Source organism: Microcebus murinus, chromosome 21, assembly GCF_040939455.1.
Source record: "Microcebus murinus isolate Inina chromosome 21, M.murinus_Inina_mat1.0, whole genome shotgun sequence".
In the NCBI taxonomy this organism is placed as follows: Eukaryota; Metazoa; Chordata; class Mammalia; order Primates; family Cheirogaleidae; genus Microcebus; species Microcebus murinus.
Genome location: NC_134124.1, coordinates 37,508,246 through 37,527,996, shown reverse-complemented (window position 1 = coordinate 37,527,996; position 19,751 = coordinate 37,508,246). Strand labels below are relative to the sequence as shown.

General features: G+C 44.2%; 1 protein-coding gene across 1 annotated transcript; it reads left to right on the top strand.

The window, feature by feature from the left end:
• The first annotated feature begins 304 nt into the window (after positions 1-304).
• On the top strand, positions 305-12,011 carry LOC142863113 (MAP/microtubule affinity-regulating kinase 4-like). Its single transcript, XM_075996299.1, has 2 exons — positions 305-11,341; positions 11,772-12,011. Exon 1 carries the CDS (start codon positions 10,182-10,184, stop codon positions 11,325-11,327), a length of 1,146 nt encoding a protein of 381 aa, XP_075852414.1. The 5' UTR covers positions 305-10,181; the 3' UTR covers positions 11,328-11,341; positions 11,772-12,011.
• The last annotated feature ends 7,740 nt before the right edge of the window (positions 12,012-19,751 follow it).

Genomic DNA, 19,751 nt, shown 5'->3' with positions numbered 1-19,751 from the left:
TGCCCGGAGGAAGTTGGGAACCTGGTGCCACGTCTGCTACAGGCTCACCGTTGGCAGGCGGCGGCAGTCTCTGGGCTGGTGTCCGCAGGTCTCTCCACCCGCTGGGGAGCCCACCAGCAGTCCCGAATGCAGGGGAGGGGAAACGGCAAATCCACCTAACCTTGCTGCTGGTCTCCGGGCTGCTCCGGTGGTCTCAGCCTCCAGTTCTCCTTCGCAGCCTCCTCCCGTTGAGTCTCCCGGGGTCTCAGGTACCCCTCCTTCGGGCCCTTGTCCGCTGTATGCTCGTCTTCTTGCTTCTTTCCTCTAGTTTCTGCTAGAATCTGTCTTTTCTGCAGAGACCCTCTGTCTGGCGGTGTTATTCGTCCGCCATCTTGCTCCGCCCCCCAGGAAGGTTTTTTTATTGCTGTTTCAGTTTCAGTACTTGTGATTGGTCTGTTCAGGAATTCTATTTCTTCCTGGTTACGCCTAGGGAGGCTGTGTGTTTCTAAGAAATTGTCCATTCCTACACATTTTCCAGTTTGGGTGCATAAAGGTTTTTGTAGTATTCATGAATTATATCTTATTTGTCCGTGACATCAGTTGTTATTTCTCCTTTATTGTTCCTGGTGGAGCTTATTAGAGATTTTTCTTTTCTGCTTTTTGTTAGTCTAGCCAAAGGCGTGTAAATTTTGTTTAATTTTTCAAGGAACGAACTTTTTGTTTTTTAATCTTCCATATAGTTACACTGTTGTCAATTTCATTTAGATCTGATTTGACCTCAATGATTTCACTTCTTCTGCTGGGTGTGGGGTCGGTCTGTTCTTCTTTCTCCAGCTCTTTGAGACGATTCATTAGGTTGTCTATTTATGGTCTTTCTGACTTTTGGATATAGGCATTTATGGAAATAAACTTTCCACTCAAGACTGCTTTAGCTGTGTCCCACAGGTTTTCATAACTTGCGTCTCCTTTGTCATTAGGTTCAAAGACTGTTTTAATTTCTGTCTTGATTTCCTCATTTATGAAGTGCTCATTCAGCAGAAGGTTGTTCGGTTTCCACGACTTTGTGTAGAAATGAGACTTCCATTTAGGGTTGATTTCTACTTTTATTCCAGTGTTATATGAAAAGATACATAGTATAATTTGTATTTTTTAAAATTGTTTGAGACATGCTTCGTGTCCTAGGATATGGTCAATCTTAGAGAATGTGCCTTGAGCGTATGAGAAGAACATATATATTCAGTGGTTTTGGGGTAGTGTCCTGTAAATGTCAGTCAGGCCCATTTGTTCAAGAGTTTTGTTTAAGTTCATCATATCTTTGTTAATTTTCTGTTTGGAGTGTATGTCCTGTGCTATCAGCGGGGTGTTAAAGTCGCCTGCTAATATGGTGTTGTTGTTGATCCATTTGTTAAGATCAAGTAGAGTTTGCTTTATGAATCTGTGTGCACCTAAGTTGGGTGCATACATATTTAAAATTGCTATGTCTTCTTGTTGAACTCTACCCTTCACCATTATATAGTGACCTTCTTTGTCTTTTATTACTTTTTTCTTTATTTAACCCTTTGTACTCGGATGTCGAGTGTGTATAATGTCGAGTGGATAATGAGAAGAAAGCAAGTGAGTGCAAAGGGATAAAAAGTAAGTTATCTCAAATGAAAACTGCTACACCAGCCTTCTTTTGGCTTCCGTTTGCTTTAAATATAGTTCTCCACCCCTTTACCTTTAATCTAAATGCATCCTTGCAGGTTAGATGTGTTTCCTTAAAGCAGCAGATACTTGGCTTGTATTTTTTTCTCCATTCAGACAGCCTGTGTCTCTCGAGTGGGGAGTTCAGCCATTCACATTTATGGAGAGAACTGATAGGTGGGGCAGATTTCTGTTCATTCTGATGGGTTGAACTTTTTTCCTTTATTTCTCTCTTGAGCCATCATGGTATCTGCCCTTTGATCTTTAGCTTTTGAGTGGATTCACATTCGTGAGTGTTTATTATGCTGATCCGTGGGTAACACTGTTTTGAGTACTTCTAGGAGGGCTGGTGTTGTCTTGGTGAATTCCCTCAGTCTTTGCTTATCTGAGAATGTCTTTATTGATCCTTCGTGTACAAAACTTAGTTCTGCAGGGTACAAGATTCTAGGCTGGCCGTTATTGTGTTTCAAAAGAGTGAGAATGGGGCCCCAGTCTCTCCTGGCTTGTAAGGTTTCAGTAGAGAAATCTGGTGTCATTCGGATTGGCTTTCCTTTGTATGTTACTTGCTTCTTTCGGCTTACATCTCATAGAAGGGCCTCTTTAGTTGATATTTTGGTCAGTCTGATGACTGCATTTCGTGGCGTCTTCCTGTTTGCATTGAATCTCCCAGGGGTCCTTTGAGCTTCTTGGACTTGGATATCTAGATTTTTAGCAAGGCCTGGGAAATTTTCCTCAATTATGTCTTGAAATAGCTTATCCAACCCTTGCGTGTTTTCTTCTTCCCCTTCTGGCATCCCTATAATCATCACATTAGGTTGATTCACATAATCCCACCTTTGTTCTAGGCTTTGCTCTTTTCTCTTATTGCTCTGCACTATCTCTGTGACTGATTTATTTAATTGGAAGGTATTATCTTCAATCTCTGAGATTCTTTCTTCTGTTTGATCTACCCTGGTCTTGAGGCTTTCCGCTTGTTATGTAGTTCCCTAAATAGATCCTTCATTTCCAGGAGTAAAGGGTTATCCTGGCAACAAAGGGGCTGGACCAATTCCCAGTCCCAAGCCACATTGCCACCTCTTCCCTGGGTGCCCCAGTTACTCTGGCTTGCTATTTCCCAGAACGCCTCCTGGCCATTTTCTGTGGTCACACCCAGACGATGGACCCTACGAGACACACATCCTGCAGAAGCTGCCTGTGATCCCTAAGTAGCAGGTGGGCGTGGACAGCATTGTGCATGTCCCTCCTTTGTGCCTGTGAACTCGTGGCTGTACTGTGGCTAGTTAGGTCCCTGTCACATCTCCCCAGCTGGGCAGCAAGGTCTTCACAGTGTGGACATCTGTGTCTGCTCCATCTCTGTGAACCCAGCAGAGCTTGGCCAGGTAGCTGGCATAGAGGCTTCCCAGAAGGAAACCCAGAGTGCAAAGGCACAGAGGTGTGATGGCATCTGTGGCAAATGGGATGATTCACTGTGTTCAGTATGAAGGCCAGGCTGGGGTGGATGATGAGTCAGCAGGGGGACAGATCACTGAAGGACCCCAAATTCCACTGAGATCCTGGAACTTGCCCTGCTACTATTTAATCATCTTCGACCTGTCCCCCTGGGACTCACTACCTCTACCACTCATTGCAGTTGTCAGAGAGCCAGCCTTCCCCACAGGCTGGCAGCCTGCCAGGGCAGAGGGTGGGGCTTCTCCCTAGATCCTGTCTCCCAAGCCTGAGCCTGCAACCAACAGTATCCACGAGTGTCTGCAGAGTGAACTGACATGTGAACTAGCAAATACAGGTTGCAGCAATGACTGTTAGCTGTCCTCCAAGTTCCCACACTCCCCTGTCCCCTAGGCAAAGAAACCCTGTTTTTCATAGGGTGGTAAACTGCACAGAGAAAATATTTCTCAGGTTCTCTTAGAGCTAGAAGTGGCCAATGGGCAACCCTCAGATCAATGAAACTTAGCTGGAAATTGTTCTTCTCAACTTCTGGTAAGGCTAATAAAGGACACTAGGTCAGCTGAGAGCCCACTGCATTCTCCTTCAGGGTATGTGGAATGCAGCTGTGAAAGTTAGAGCTGCAGCAACCACTTTGGACTGTGGGGCGACCTAGAGGATACAAGCCACAGAATAGGATGCTGATGTGAAAGACAGAAACCTGCATCCCTTATGAATATAGGGCAGCCAGACCAGCCCTGTAGGAAACCTCATGTGTGACAGGCAAATAAACTTCCCTGTTGGTTAAGCCCCTGTGATGTTGGGTTTTGTTCCCTGTGAATATCCTTGATCTTAACTGCTATCAGCCTAGCGAGAACAGCTAAAAGATATGAGACGCACACTAACCTTCCTCTACCATTTGTCCAATCAGGAAGCCACCCTGCTAAGGGACGTGTGTACCATTTCTTCACCCTAACCTTCCAGCTCATGACAGTGAGCTCAAACATTGGCCTTTGCTGTTCCAGCCCAGCAGCCAGAGAGGGCCCTGAAGAACCTCCTCCCCAGGTTCCTGGTGCAATGCTTCCTCTCTTGGAAGGTGTGGCAGGGCATCCCCCAAAATGCCTGCTGTCTACTTGGGGATTTCTGTCACCTTCAGTCTGCTCTCAAAACACTCACACCTAGTCCAACACTCTGCTCACGGAGGGGATCTAGGACTCCTCATTTTAAACTAACTCCCCCATCACCCCTTCATGCTTTCCTCTGTCGGTGGCCAGCAGAGACAAAATACATTACTTCTTCCCATACTTTATGGAATATCTCTCTCTCTCCCTCTGCTTGAATGTCAGGTCATGGGGACAAAGCTTTCTGTGTGTTTTCTGCTCTGCGGCATCCCAGGCCTGGAGCAGGCGCTGGCATAGGAAGGTGTTAGTGGATAGGTGCCACATGGCTGGATGGCTGGAGCAGGAGGGACAGGGCCGACACCTGCAAGGGTTGGGTATTTGCTCTGGGGGTCAGGAGGCCTCGGTTTCTGCCCTGGCTGGGTGACCCTGGACACATTTCCTCACTCGTTCACTCTAAATAAAACCACACGGGGTTGGTGTCTCCTTTGTATCAGGCACTATGCCCAGGGCTAGAGGGGCAGAGTTGGAAGATCCTAAGGTCACTGAGCATGCTTCTCATGAGAGTGGGACAAAAAAAACAACATATTAGAAACCATAAAGAGCACCACTGTCTGTGAGGATGACCCTGGGTGGCAGGAAGTGCAAGGGCTTCCTGGCCCAGCGTGGGAGGATGGGGGCTCCTCCAGGGACAGGAACTCTCCCCACCAGCTAACCCTCTCTGGGCCTCTTGTGGATGAGGCGGGGTTCAAACACAGCAACAGGTGAGTTCACCAGCCCACTGTGTGCAGCCCTTGTGTGACACCTTCTCAGCCACCCTCGGAGGAACGCCCGGTTGTTTTCATTCATGTTTACTAACTAGGCCTTGCTGAGCGCTTACTTCCACCCAGGCTGCTTTCTAAGCCCATTCCATTTATTAGCTCAGCTCATCCTCATTACCAGCCTACCGGGTAGGTGCTGTCTGGCCCCATTTCACAGGCGGGAATGAGAGGCGAGAGAAATTAAATGAGCAGAGTACAGAGCTGCTGCGCGGCACACCTGGACGCGGCCTCGGGAGGCTGTTGTGGAGGTTGGAGCCGTGTGCTCTGCGTGCGCGCGCCACGACCGCCTCCCTCCTCAGGTGGGAAGAGGGAATCACAGCCATCAGGCAAGTGGCAGAATCCACCTGGGACCCAGGTGCCGGGAGGGCCTGGAATCTTACACACCAAAGGCCACTGTCCCAAAGCTGGGGACCGGTAGGGACCCTGAAGGGTAATGCTGGAGTGGACCAGAAGCTCCCCTGTGTTCGGACCCCTGTTGGAAACATTTCGAAGCCTTTGGAGCCCACAATCCTGCCTTGGTCAGGAGAGCCTGGCAGGTCGGCACCCTGCCAAGCCTGCCAAGAGCTGTCTTGCGTGATCACGTGATTGTCGGCAACCAGTGTCGGGGCTCTGCTCCTTCTATACCAATTCCTGCTTTCAGCCAGAAAATCACAGGGACACCGAGCTAGGCCAAAAGCTATTCTGAGCAATTAGGTTCTCACACACATTTGTCAGAGCAAGTGAGTAATTCCCACCAGGGAAGGACTGGGCAGGGTGCGTGGTGAAGGGCAGAGCCCTTGGCTCACCTTGGGGGGCAGGGAGGCAGCGACCTGGCCCTGTTTGTAGCTCACCAGTAGCCTGATGGAGCCCTGGGCCTCGGGTGTCACTCTGAGGATGCTGCACTGCTTAGACCCTGGTGGAAGCCTCTCCACACAAAGAGGACCACACGGTCACCGTGAACTTGCTTTTGCTGGGAAAAGCACGACAGGCTGAGGGTCTCTCATCCTGGGCTTGATATGCCATCTGATGATTGATTGATTGATTGATTTTAAGACAAAGTCTCACTTTCTTGCCCAGGCTAGAGTGAGTGCTGTGGTGTCAGCCTAGCTCACAGCAACCTCAAACTCCTGGGCTCAAGCAATCCTTCTGCCTCAGCCTCCCGAGTAGCTGGGACTACAGGCATGCGCCACCCTGCCCGGCTAATTTTTTCTATATATATTAGTTGACCTATTAATTTCTTTCTATTTATAGTAGAGATGGGGTCTCGCTCTTGCTCAGGCTGGTTTCGAACTCCTGACCTCGCGCAATCTGCCCGCCTCTGCCTCCCAGAGTGCTAGGATTACAGGTGTGAGCCACCCTGCCCGGCCTGATCTGGTGTTTTTAAATTAAAATTTTTAAATTTCAGCATAGTTCACATGAATATCCAATTTACGGTGTTTTTTCCACATATTGAACATACCCTGTATCCAGTACTCAGACCAAGAAACAGGCTATTGGCACCCCAGAATCTCCTCGAGACCCATCCGATGTCTAGCCCCTGACAAAGGAAACCACTACCCTGACTTCTACCAACGAACTCAGTTTTCCTTGATGGTGCATTTTATATAAAGGGAATTACTGAGCGTGAACTCTTCTGTATCTGGCTTCCTCCGCTCAGTGTTGTTCATGAGATTCCGCAATTGTTGCACATTGTACATCCTTTACCCACATTTCTACACATTATGCCGCTGTGGGAATACGGAGCAATGGATTTACCCGTACTACTGTGCACACTTCGGCTCCTTCCAGTTTGGGGCTCTGATCCACAGGGCTGCTAAGAACATATGTGCACCTTCGTTTTTGGGAACACACTTAGGCACTTCTTTCGGGCGTGTCCCTAACAGTGAGACTGCTAGGCCATCGGACACACATGATTATTGCCAAATATGTTTCTCAAAGTGGTTCCATCAATTGAAACTGCTACTAACAGTTTCCCTACATGCCTGCCTTTATTTTCTATTAATGTGTTTTAATTAAAGTTTTAAAACCTTATTTGTTTTGATTCTCATAAAATACGCATAGCAAGAAAACCTCCCACCTTTGCACTTTTACATGGAGAGTTCGGTGGCGTGAAGCACACGCACATCCTTGTGTGAGCGTCACCACCGTGTGTCCACACAACTCACCTTATAACCTCAACTCTGTACCCAAGAAGCAATAACTTTCTAATTCCCGTGCCCCCTCGGCACCCACCCTTCTACTTCCCATCTCCATGAATTTGATTACTGTGGTTACCTCCTATCAGTGGAATTAGACAGTATTTACCTTTTGCGACTGGCGTATTCACTCAGCACAATGTCCCCAGGTTAATCCACGTGGTAGCATGTGTCAGAATCTCTGTTCTGTGTAAGGCTGAATAACAGTCCACTGTATGTATTGAACATATTTGGTTCATCATTCATCACTGGTAAACACTTGGGTTGCTTCCCCCTTTTGGCTATTCTGAAGAACACTGCTATGAACGTGGGTGGACAAATACATCTTTTAGATTTTGCTTTCGGTATATACTGAGAGGTGGGATTGGTGGATCACATAATATTTCTGTTTAATTTTCCGGGAAATGAGCATAGTTTTTTCAAGAACAGTGACACCATTTTCCATTCCCTCTACCATTGCACAAGAGTTCCAGTTTCTGCACATCTCTGCCAACACTTACTGTTTGTCTGTTTTGTTTTGAGAAAGAGGCTCACTCTCTTGCCCAGGCTAGAGTGCCCTGGTGTCGGCCTAGCTCACAGCAACCTCAAACTCCTGGGCTCAAGGGATCCTCCTGCTGCCTCAGCGTCATGAGCTGTTGGAACTATACGCATTCACTACGGTCCCTGGCTATTTCTTTTTGGTTGGTTGTTTCTGTTTCTAATTGCTGGATATTTTTTTCCTATTTTCAGTAGAGACAGGGTCTCCTACTTGCTCAAGGTGGTCTCGAACTCCTCACCTCGAGAGATTCTCCTGCCTCGGCCTCCCAGAGTGCTAGAATTACAGGCATCGGCCACCATGCCCGGCCACCAACACTTAGTATTTTCTGTTGTTTTTGATAGTAGCCATCCTAAGGAACGGGAAGTGGTTTTTCATTCTGGTTTTTATTTGCGTTATTCTGATGACTAGTGAGGCTCAGCATGTTTTCATGATTATGTGGGCATTTGCATATCATCTTTGGAGAAATATATTCAAGTCTATGTTTTAATCGGGTTGTGTGTTTTATTGTTATCAACATGTATGAGTTCTTTACGTATTTTCAATGAGAACCCCCTATCAAGTGTATGATTTGCAGGTATTTTCTCCCATTCCATAGGTTGCCTTTGGCTCTGCTGTGTTCTTTGATGCACAGGATTTTTAAATTTTGATGTAATCGAGTTTAACTACTTTTAATTTGTAGCCTGTGCTCTGGGGGTTATATCCAAATCATCAGTGCCAAACCCATTGTCTGAAGCTTTCCTCCTATGTTTTGTTCCAGGAGTTTTATAGTTTTAGTCCCTAACATTTAGATCTTCAATTTGCTGTGAGTTAATTTTTGTGTATGGTGTTATGTCAGCGTCCAACTTGATTCTCTTGAATGTGAATGTTTAGTTTCCCAGCACCGTTTGCTGAAGAGACTGTCCTGTCCCCACTGCACAGTCCTGGCAATCTTGTCAAAAACCACTTAGCCACCCATGGTGGTTATTTCTGGGCTCAGTGTTCTACCTCATTGCTCTGCAAGTCTGTCCGTGCCAGGAACACCCTGTTTTGTTTACCGGAGCTTGTAGAGTTTTGAAAACAGGAAGTGTAAAGACCTCCAAATTTGTTCTTTTTCAAGATTGTTTTGTTTATTTGGGGTCTTCTGAGATTGTATATGCCTGATACTTTGCTAACTTCCTTTAACTCTTAGAGTTCTTTTTGGGAATCTCGTGTTTTGTACATATAGGATCATGTCCTTTGCAACCTGGTAACTTTACATCTTCCTTTTCAATTTGAGTGTCTTGTATTTCTTTGTCTTGCCTAATTGCTCTTTCAGTTGTTGGCATCACCACATTACGTGTGTTTTCATTGTGTGTGTAAAACCATCAACTCATCATAGGATTTTTTGACACATTAGTGTATTAGATCATGTCCAAAACAAAAGTAGTACTAGCTTTTATAACTGTCCAAGTATTTACCTTTACAGAGGTCTTTATTTTTTCATAACGCTTTGAGTTCCCATCTAGTGCCCTTTCTTTTTAAGCGGAAGGACTCCTTTCATGGCAGGCAGGGCTGGTGATACTCAGCTTCTGGTTAAGGCGGTGTCTTAATTTCTTGGAAATTTTGAAGCACAGTTTGTGTGATTTGGGCTCTTGGTAGATAGGCTTTTTTTTTTTTTTTTTCTTCTAAGACTTTGAATATTTCAACTCCCTCACTGCTGGCCTCTGAAGTCTTTGGTGACGTATCTGATGATGATCGTGGGGGAAATTATGACAACATTTGTCTTTCTGGCAGCTCTACAGATGTTAACAATGGACTTTATTTATTGTGTATCACACAGTACAGAACCCGTTTTTATATTATGATGATGTCTGCTGTGTTGTGGCATCACCTTGACACCAATCAGAATTTAACGAAAAGAAATTGAATATTTCCAGGATGCATACACACGATGAGGTCTTTCACAGCCTAAGTTATTATAGATTTTCAAACTCTAAATGGGAAGTTCCCGGAAGCATTGTACGGATTTAAATTTCTAATAACATAACTATCAATGTCTATAACCATGGAAACAAAAACAGTTGTTTTCTTTAAAGAGGAAAATGTTCTTGGCACCAAAAAATGAAAAAGCTACTGTAAGTTTTACCCAGCCATGATTGGCCCATTTCTTGCTCTGACCTCATAAAGAAGCATTGTTCCCAAATTCCCAGCACCTATATAATCCTGTGGCTGGGCCAAGGATTTCGGTCCTTGTTGCCTGGGAAGCTGCTTTTTGGTGACGGGTGGAATGAGACTGTAGTGCTATTGGCTTTTCCTCATTAGTGAGCATTAATATAATTAGTATTAATGGCCTATTTAGCATTATTTATTAATATCATTAATGTAGTTCATATAGTTAACACTATTATGACCCTTAACCCAGTTAGTATAGTTGGAGCATGCATTAGTTAGTAATCACAGTTAGTGCATACTTTGCGTAGAGGGGACCATGCCGCGGGCCTTGGCCTCCAGTCTACCCGTGAAGAAGGTCGGCAATTATAAGCTCATCAGGCAAATCGGCTCCGGCAGGTACAGCCAGGTGTTCAAGGGCATACACACTCCCACGCTGACCAAGGTGGCGGTGAAAATCATCTCCAAGAAGAACCACCCCAGGCCGGAAAGTCTCGAAACAGAGACCGACGCCATGAGGGGCCTGACTCATGAGAACGTCATCATGCTTCTCTATATCATCGAGGATGAAGACAGGTTCTGCTTGGTGATGGGGTACTCCAACGGTGGGAACCTTTCCGAGTACATAAGGAGTCGTCAGCGCCTGAGCGAGGAGGAGGCCCGTCCCATATTCCGCCAGCTGCTGTCCGCTGTGCGATACTGCCACACAAAGCACATCGCCCACCGCGACCTACAGCCCAACAACATCCTACTGGACAAGCGCGGGAACGTCAAATTAGCCGACTTTGGGGACGCGACAACTTTTAATGAGGGGGATTACCTGGACACATATTGTGGAAGCCCCGCGTTTATGGCCCCGGAACTATTACTGCAGGAGAAATACGTGGGACCGGAAGCAGACGTCTGGAGTTTGGGCATCGTCCTGTACAATATGGTGGCTGGGCGTGTTCCGTTTGCTGGTGACAACTGGGAAGAACTGAAAACGAATGTCACCCAGGGTACCTATGAGACACCTGATTACTTTTCTGCAGAATTAACAGCACTTCTGGGGAAATTTCTCACCATTGATAGCCGGTTGAGGCCCACCATCCCGGAACTCATTGAAGATCCCTGGTTCCAGGGCCAGGAGACACCGAAGCCAAAAAGGAAAGCCGCAGTGCCCGTGAGTCCTCTGCACACCTGGTGGTTGAGACCCGGTATCCCCCAGCCTAGGCCGCCGCCCTCCGTGTCCACCACAAGCAGCAGCAGTGATGAGGACCTGGAGGCATTATACAACTCTCTCGAGTCTGTGCCGCCACATGAGAAGAGCTCGCCCTCTCTGGAGGAAGGGGGCCAGGGCCTGATGGGGCTCGCTAGGAGGCTGGGAAACTTCCTGTTGAGAGTCTGCTGCATCCTGCTAGCGAGAAACATCTGCTGCGGACGAAGACCGCTGAACAAGGTGGTGCCAGAGACTCAGGACCACTGAAGCGGCGTGGACAGGTATGTGGGGTGGTCCAGCCCCACTTTCTGCACCTTCTGTTATTTCATATGGTCTTGCTGGCGTTATTTTTAACAGACAAGTCATAGATGTACGCATGTCTGCGGTACAGTGTAAAGTTTAGGTATACGTGCGCTATGTGGAATGGTGACATAAAGCTAATTAATATATCCGTCACCTCAGAAAGGCAAACGCACTGTGATATCACTTGTTGAATGGGCAAAGCTGACCTCATGGAAGTAGAGCAGCTTGCTGGTGATGAGACGGTGGGGGGTGGCAGAGGGAGGGCACTGGTAATTGGTCACCAGACAGAGTTTCACACAGACGGGATGCCCTGAGGTGTGTTGCACAGCAGGGTGCAAGAGTCCGTGAGAATGTCTTTCACATTTCAAAATACCTGAGAGTCACCTTCACATGTCTTCTTGCCTTTAGAATGGAGAGCAAGAGGACCCTGAGCTGCTCGGATCTTGACAACAGGGAGTGGGAGGTCGGCCAGGCGAGGACTCACAGCTCCGGGTGGGAGCCGGCCAGAAGCAGCTCGTGGCTGTCAGAGGCATCCAAGCACATAATTGTGATCTGTAGCGCGGCCTGCAGCCCTGGAGAGAAGAGGGCCCCTCCACCCACACCAGGTCCCCTTGTTCCCCAGTGTAGATTAAATGTATGCTTAGTCGCCCAGTGAGTGGTCACGCAGTGCTGCTGTTCTTAAAATCCATCCCTAGGTCGGACGCTGTGGCTCACACCTATAATCCTAGCACTCTGGGAGGCCGAGGCTGGTGAGCTCAAGTGTTCCAGACCAGCCTGAGCCAGTGTAAGACCCCGTCTCTACTGAAAAAAAACTAGAAAGAAATTAACTGGACAACTAAAAATATGGAAAGCATTATCCGGACATGGTGGTGCATGCCTGTAGTTCCAGCTGCTCCGGCAGGTGAGGCAGAAGGATTGCTTGAGCCCAGGAGTTTGAGGTTGCTGTGAGCTAGGCTGACACCATGGCACTCTAGCCCCGGCAACAGAGTGAGACTCTGTCTCAAAAAAAAAAAAAAAAATCCATCCCTGGCTCTCACTCCTTCGGCAATGCCTGTTTTGATTTTTTTGTTTGTTTATTTATTTTGTTTTTTAATGTCAGCACACATTACAATCCAAATATGGGAGATTCGAATACATTTGAAATGTTTTGTGAAGTAACTTCATGTCTAGGGACCCATAGTTCCAATTCTCTGGAAGCTTTTTTCCTTCTGAGCGCTTCTGAACTTGCAAGTTCCTCATTAGGTTGGCTGACCTATGTTCCTGGCTCATTTTTACCTCAAAGTCTCAATGGATCATTTTGTTAAGGAGGTAGAATGTTCCAGATTGGTATTCTATTATAGCCTTTCAGTTCTTTCTTGAGATCAGATGGATGTTGAAGGATCAGTCAAACCTGTCCTATCTCGTTAGTTGACTTTTTGCAGTTTCCAGAGCAGAAGACAAAAGGGGAAACTGAATAGCACTGTCCTGGATTCTGAAGTTTGTAGTTATGAATCCATCTTGTGCCAACCAGGAGAAAGAGGTGAGGGGAGAACTGGCCGCATTTTAATCTGTTGCTTTCTTTTATATTGCTTCAATTCACAGAACACTTTTGAAGGCCATATTCTGTTTGATTCAGTGAGAAGTAGTGTGAGCATTCCCTTTTGTGTAGGGTGATAACAGATTTGTTCAGAGGGTCATCCCTGTGAAATCTTGCATCATTGCTGTTGGTTTTTCTGATTACAAAATAGGCAGAGGGAAGATTTGGAGGAGGAGAACTTAAATCTTGCAAACGATAACTTTTTCTGTTGTTTTGGCTCTGGTTTTAAGTTAGAGGTCGTATAGGTGAAGAAAAGTGTGTGCAAAATAATGGCATAGAACATGACAATAAGGGCTTCCTTAGGTAAGATAAGAAAGAACTATAGTGGATGATGAGATTTACTTTTATTTCCTGTTGCAAACTTTATTGTGATAGAAAATTGTAACATTTTTTTCAAGAGTAATAGTGGTGTACTTAAAATCAGGAGAAACCCAGAGAACGGGATTAACAAAAAGGCAAAATGAGAATTTCCTCAAGGCTTAGTCTGATTGATTAGTCCAGTTGATTTTGATACCACTGCAGGGTGATTTATGGTGTTTGTCTCTTTTTTAAAAGAGCAACTGAAATGAACAGAATGTGACTTTCTAGACTTTGGATATTGGGCTCTATAGATTCTTAGATTCAGCAGGTCTAAGTCTTTAAAAAGTCAAAATACGTGAAAACAAAACAGGGACCATGAGATGCAGATATTTAGCTCATTTGTCCTGCAGATGCATGATTGATTTGGAGTAGGTGAGTTCTGGCTTTATCCATCACACATCACAGTACATATAAAATATAGCGAGAACAGTTATAATAGCAAAAAATAATAGCTATCTAAATTTGTCCCAGAAGTCAGAATTGAACTATTGTCTTGGTTCCCTCCTATCCATGTGTTTATAGAGAAGCTGGGAATATTTTACTGGTAACCAATTTGATTTTCACCCTGGGTTATCTTTTGTATTTTAAATGTTCCCCTGGCAGTTGTATTCTATATGGGAATAGCTGCTTGAAGGACAGACCCTTTACTGCCTTGAAATCAGACTGGCTGTCAGTGCTGCTACTTACGAACATGAGCAGGTGGCTTAGTCTCCGATTTCTGAAACAGGGGAGTTATAGCTGTCCTACTTGAGTAAGGTAATGCTTGGGAAATCACTGTGGAAACTTACAGAAGTGGTAGGGATTCTTTTGAAGGGCAGCATTTGAAAATAAAGGAAGAGAGAAGAAATTGCACTGGACTACGTACTAAATGCCAAAGCTTTGTCAGGCACTTAACATATATATGTTAGCTCCTTTAATGCTCTGATTGTGGTCTTTGTTCCATGAATGAGAAAACTGTGCTGCTAAGATGTACCCTCTGACGTGTGTGATGTTCAGCTCTAGTAAATGGTGGCACCTGGATTTCAATTCGAGTTTCATTCCAAAGCTTATACCTTGTCCACTACCATGTGCTGTCTGATTTATTATAAAACATTTGATACAAGTTAGATTTCTGTTATCCAGTGGTCTGAAATACAGGTTGGAAGTTAGGCTTTGAGAAACCTTTAAAGTGGCCCTTCAAAGGTTATAAGGGATGGCAAATGTGTGCCTTCTGTGACAGATATCCACAGACTTCTGGCCCCCAAATAAACCTCATGGCTGTGTCTTTGGGGGTTCTGTCACATCCAGAAGTTCCCTTATTTGTTCGATGAGAGGGCTAGATGAAACGATTTCTGAAGATTTACCGAGCTCCAGCATTCTGATGGTAAGAAGGAAATCAAACACGCATATAAATTCTTCCCTCCTATCCTCCCTCCCCCTCTTGGAAACCAGGCACTAAGCACGTCATCAAGCTCAAGAAATATATTTGCTAGATCAATTTTCTTCATTCATTTTTCTAATGCGAAATACATTTAAGAGCCTGGAGTAGCAGAACTTCTTAGAAGAAGAGAGAATTACTTTCCCATTTAACCCTTCCGCCAACCCTCATGAACTTGCTTCTAAACATATTATGAAATTAAGTTTACAGTTATGAATCTAAAGTTTAAAAAAGGAAATGAAATATGAATGAGGACGATCAAGGAAGAAATTTTAATAAAATGTGAGTGTTATGGATATTAGCATGATCGTGCTGGTAATCTTCTGAAATTTCAGATCTTACAAATGCAGAATTCCTCCTGTCACAGCCTTTCTCCAGCTGTATAAGCCATCAACACTTAGAACTAGTTTTGTCTCCATTATTCATGGGTTCGTAGTATAGAACCAAATTGTGTTCTGGCAACGGAAAACCAAATATACACTACTATGGTATTGCGTTTCTTGATAGAGTAAAACAAAACAAGCCCCCTGAACATTTTGTTTGTCTTTTTGGAAAAATAATATCCTGAAGCATGTTAAACAGAGGAAAACCATGTGAAAGCCAGTGTTTTCCAATATGCACAAAGCCTGCATCTGTGCCGGTTTCCAAAGCAAACTCCTAACCTGTTTTGCTGCCTTTGTGGAGTTTGATTAGTATGATTAAATAGAGTGGGCTTTCAAGAACACTGAAAACCTCCCAGATGGATGCCACACAGCACAGCTAATATGTTTCTTCCAGGTGTAGTCTCAGAAGAGGGTTTCTGTTTACAAGTAACACTGGCCTGAATGACCAAGGAGAAAGTGTGCTTTTAACAAGACCGAGTGGTGATCCTGATATTTTGCTCTTTAGTTAATGATGTGGATCTTATTACTCAATGGGCTTTTTGTAAATGAGATGCTCATTTAAAAGTCATTTCACTTGCAGGGCTTTCTCTCTCTTTGAGAGGTTTGCTTTCTCTGACTTTGAAATGCAGTGAAACCCCTTTAGGAGAAAAAGCCCTCTCATCGAAGATTTCAGATACACCTGGACCGTATCATGCCCCTGAATCCTAACCACTGCATAGAAAAGGCCTGGGGTGGCACCATTAGCCTTTCAGGTCAATAGCCTCCTCCCCTCGGCCCCACCTACCACCCCATTCCCATCACAGAGAATTTCTGGCTTCCTCGTGTGTGTGATTTACTACTGGGTAAACTGCAATCTTACGGTTGCTCCCAAAGTTTCAGTCAGATGGTGCTTCTGGACTAGAGAATTTTGTACTCGTATAACTAACTCACTGTGCACCATCCAAACGCTTTCTTCAGAGCTTCATTCTGAAGGTGACGAATGTCATGGAATATTTGGATTTTCTGAACCTTGTGTGAGCAGGAACTAACGTGAACAGACTTTCCCTCACGGGTTTCATCTTGTCAGCAGTGAAGGAATATCCCTGGCAGGCACTGCCAAGTACCTGGATGACTCCTCCAGGGGGTGTTATTTTCCAGATGAAACCAGAGTAAGGAAAGTCATCAAGCTAAAATGGCAGAGCAGGAATTTGAACCTAAGCTTTCCAGAGTAGAGTCTGTGGTCCCTCAGACCCTCCTTCTCTCCGTGCAGCAACGCTCTGAAAGACGGTGCGACTCTCTGGGCACTCCTGGCTTTCACGTCACTCGTGCTCATGTGACCGGAGTAAGACAGTTGTACTAACGACCGACAGTAAGTGCTTCCTCTTAGGAGCCACTGAAAAGTAGTAAGCAACAATTCATAGTACCCGAATCTGACGGTTAGATGGAGCTCCTAAAGGCTACCAGGTTTTCTTTTGTTTGGGAAAGTTAGCTGAATCGGTGACGATCTGAGTCTCCTAAAATATTTTCTGTGGTAGCAAATGCTTGTGTTCTAAGGGGGTAACGTTGTGAAGTGGGTGGGAGCAGTCATGAGAGTCAGCTAGAGCTCGGTGCAAATCCCAGGTCTACCACCCACCTGTCTGCTGTGTGACTTTGACTTGTGTATGTAACCTGTGTAAAACTTAGTTGTTCATCTGCAAAACAAGAGAAATAACTCCCCTCACTTGATAAGGCGGCTGTGAGGATTAAAGCAACACAAGACTGACTTAGCCCAGTGCCTGGGCTATTTTTAATGCTCAATAAATGTGAGCTAACTTTACAACCTTACAGACTCTGGGTTAATCCACGGAACCTGTGACACAGTAATGCCGAAGATGATATTTGGTGAGAAAGCTTGTGGCTTATTTTCTTGCACCTATTACCTCCCTGTCTGTCCATAACTGTCATCTATATCCATCTATTTTTTACTGAGCAGATGGAAAAGAGAAAGAGGAAAGTTTCATTTGGCAGTGCAGACACTTAAAACATGTTATTTTAGTGTCCCTGTACCAAGTGCCCACTGGCTGCTACCCCAGATAACAAAAGTAAAAGGCAAAGCAAGTTATTTTGGCTCAGGTTACTTTGTGTTGATGTAGCCTTGGGAAGATTCGCATACACAGAACAATATGTATTACGTTTTCTTTATCCTGAAAGTATAAACACATGCTTTCCTAGAAGGTAAATATGGGTGGGGTGGGGGTGGGGAGTGATGTGTTTTCCTTGTGTTGAGGGATTGGAGTAGGGGTGACCAAATAGGAAAAGCTAATTAGTAATGCTTGATAGACACTGTTGAACTTTGATTCAAAAGGGAAAAACAACTGTGCTACCAAAAAAATCCTGTGAAGTAAAGCAATGAAACAAATTCTCCAGGTAATTGGAAATATATTCATGTCAGGTCTGTGTTGAGTGTGGAACTATAGTTCATAATGTATATTTTGAATTAATTATACTGTTGTAGACACTCATAGTTTCCATGTCTTGAAGGAGCACTAATGATTTCTGCCAGCCTTTTCTTCCTCTGCTTTAGGTGAACTGATTGACAGGTGATTGCTTTTTGCAAGAAACAGGAAATTGACCAAGTAAAAGTCCAAATATTTTTTTATTTTGAATCACAAGTAGATTGCTTATGTGTTCCTTTTTACATTCAGGTTTGCTTTTGGCTGCCAATATAGGTTACAAGCGCTTCGTGACGTGAAAAGCAACACATCAACATTAATTTTTGTACCTTGAGTTGTGAAATGGAAAGAAACTCTTAATCATTTGAAAGACATTAATTTCCTAAAATACTAATTTATGTAATTATGGAATGTGGTGATAATTCTCTTATCATGGGCAGAAATAAAAGCAAAGTAGCTTTTTAAAAAGCATTTTCATACATTTCAGATGAGATCTCCCCAGGGTAGCCTTTCAGTGCCAGGGGTTACATAGAGAGCTCTTTATATCATGCAGTGGAAAAACAATAGGGAAGAAGAATCTACTCACAAATGCAGAAGAAGATGAGCCTTAGAGGAGAAAAAGGTTGTGAAAATAATTTAGATACCTCACCTGCAAGCCAGAAATTTCTTACTTGAAACGTGTCCTGTAGTGCAGTACTTACAAGTAATGTCAGGTAAGAAACCCTAATGACTTTGTTTTTGTTTTTGTTTTTTTTTTTGCAGCAAGTGATATGTAAGGAACCCTAATGACTTTGTTTTTCATGTTGCAAAAAGCAGAAGCCATTAGAGAGCAATGGCCAAGAGGCAGACCTAACTGGGTGAGGAATAAGATGTCATTTATATATGTTCTTTTTTGTAAAGAAAAAGTTCTGGGTTTTTTAATGAGAAAAGTTGGATTCATTAATTACATGAATTTCTATCTTCTGGTTCGATGAATCTTTGGAAAGGTTAAGGTAAGTGACAAAGTCTCACCACTGCTTACCCCTGGGCTCCAGGTTTTCACTCACAACACTTTCCTCTCCTGAGGTGACTCCTTTTTTTTTTTCTCTTATCAACATCTAAAGAGTCTCCACTCTTCCTTCTGCTGGAGCAACAATGAAATGGCTTGTTTAGTAGGTTGAATAACTAAAGTTGATGGGTGCTAAGAAGCCTTGGAAATTGATTACAAATGGTGATAAAATTCAGATGACATATGTATGAGACAACTGTATAATGTTTTCTTTCTCCCCTTCCCGATGGCTTTGTTTTGGACACATGTAATTTTCTAGGTGGCTTCTGTTTCCTTTCTCACATTGGCTTTTTTAGGAGACAGGAGTTTAATTGGCAGTTTCTCTTGGTTCCTTCAGTAATCCTTTAGTGATCTGTATGTAGTGACATCGGAGACATCCAGGAAAGTGCACGTAGTCCCATAGGCACACAGATCCTGCATCTTTTGAGGACAGAAATTCAGTGATGGCTGCACCACTTCACTAATTGTACCACTTGAACCTTGTTCCCTTTGTTGCTAAATGATCCACATTCTTCTGGTCTATCTTTTCCACTGATAGAGGAGAAAAGTTTTAGAAATGAGTAAAACATTTCAGAAGAAGTGTAAAGACATCCTCTGTGCCCACTGTTGTCCGTGACGGGTTCTTTTTTTTCTTTTCTATTTTCCTTATCCGCAGTTTACTCTTGATGCTTTATTGTTTGTAAAGTTTCTTTCCTGCTATGTTGGTTTATATTTACCTGTTAGTTTGCCATTCTTTTCTCCTCTAGAGTTCTGTGTCACTTTCTTTGTCACTTTCTTTTATGCTTCTTGTTGTTTCCCTCTGCTTGACATGTTTTGGGGTTAGTCTTAGCACAAGGAACTGGGATGATCTTTAGATTAAAAACATCTCCACTTTACAGTCTAACCTTAAAGTAAGGGTATTTTACTCAACCTTCTACTCGATAAATGAATTCTCTACAAACGTACTCACCAGGTAATGATCGTCTAGCCTTAACCCACTACCTACTAAGGCTGCATCTTCCTTCATGGAAAGCTCTGAACATTACAAAATTCTTCTTTCTGACTCCCTTGTAAGTTCTACTCACCGTCTCTAGGCCTCCCTGGCTGGGAACGTACAGATTAATTCTTTTCACTTTCACTCCTGATGGCCCTTCAAATATTTGAGGATGATTAACATATACTTTTTGTTGTCTTTTCTGGTTAACAGAATATAA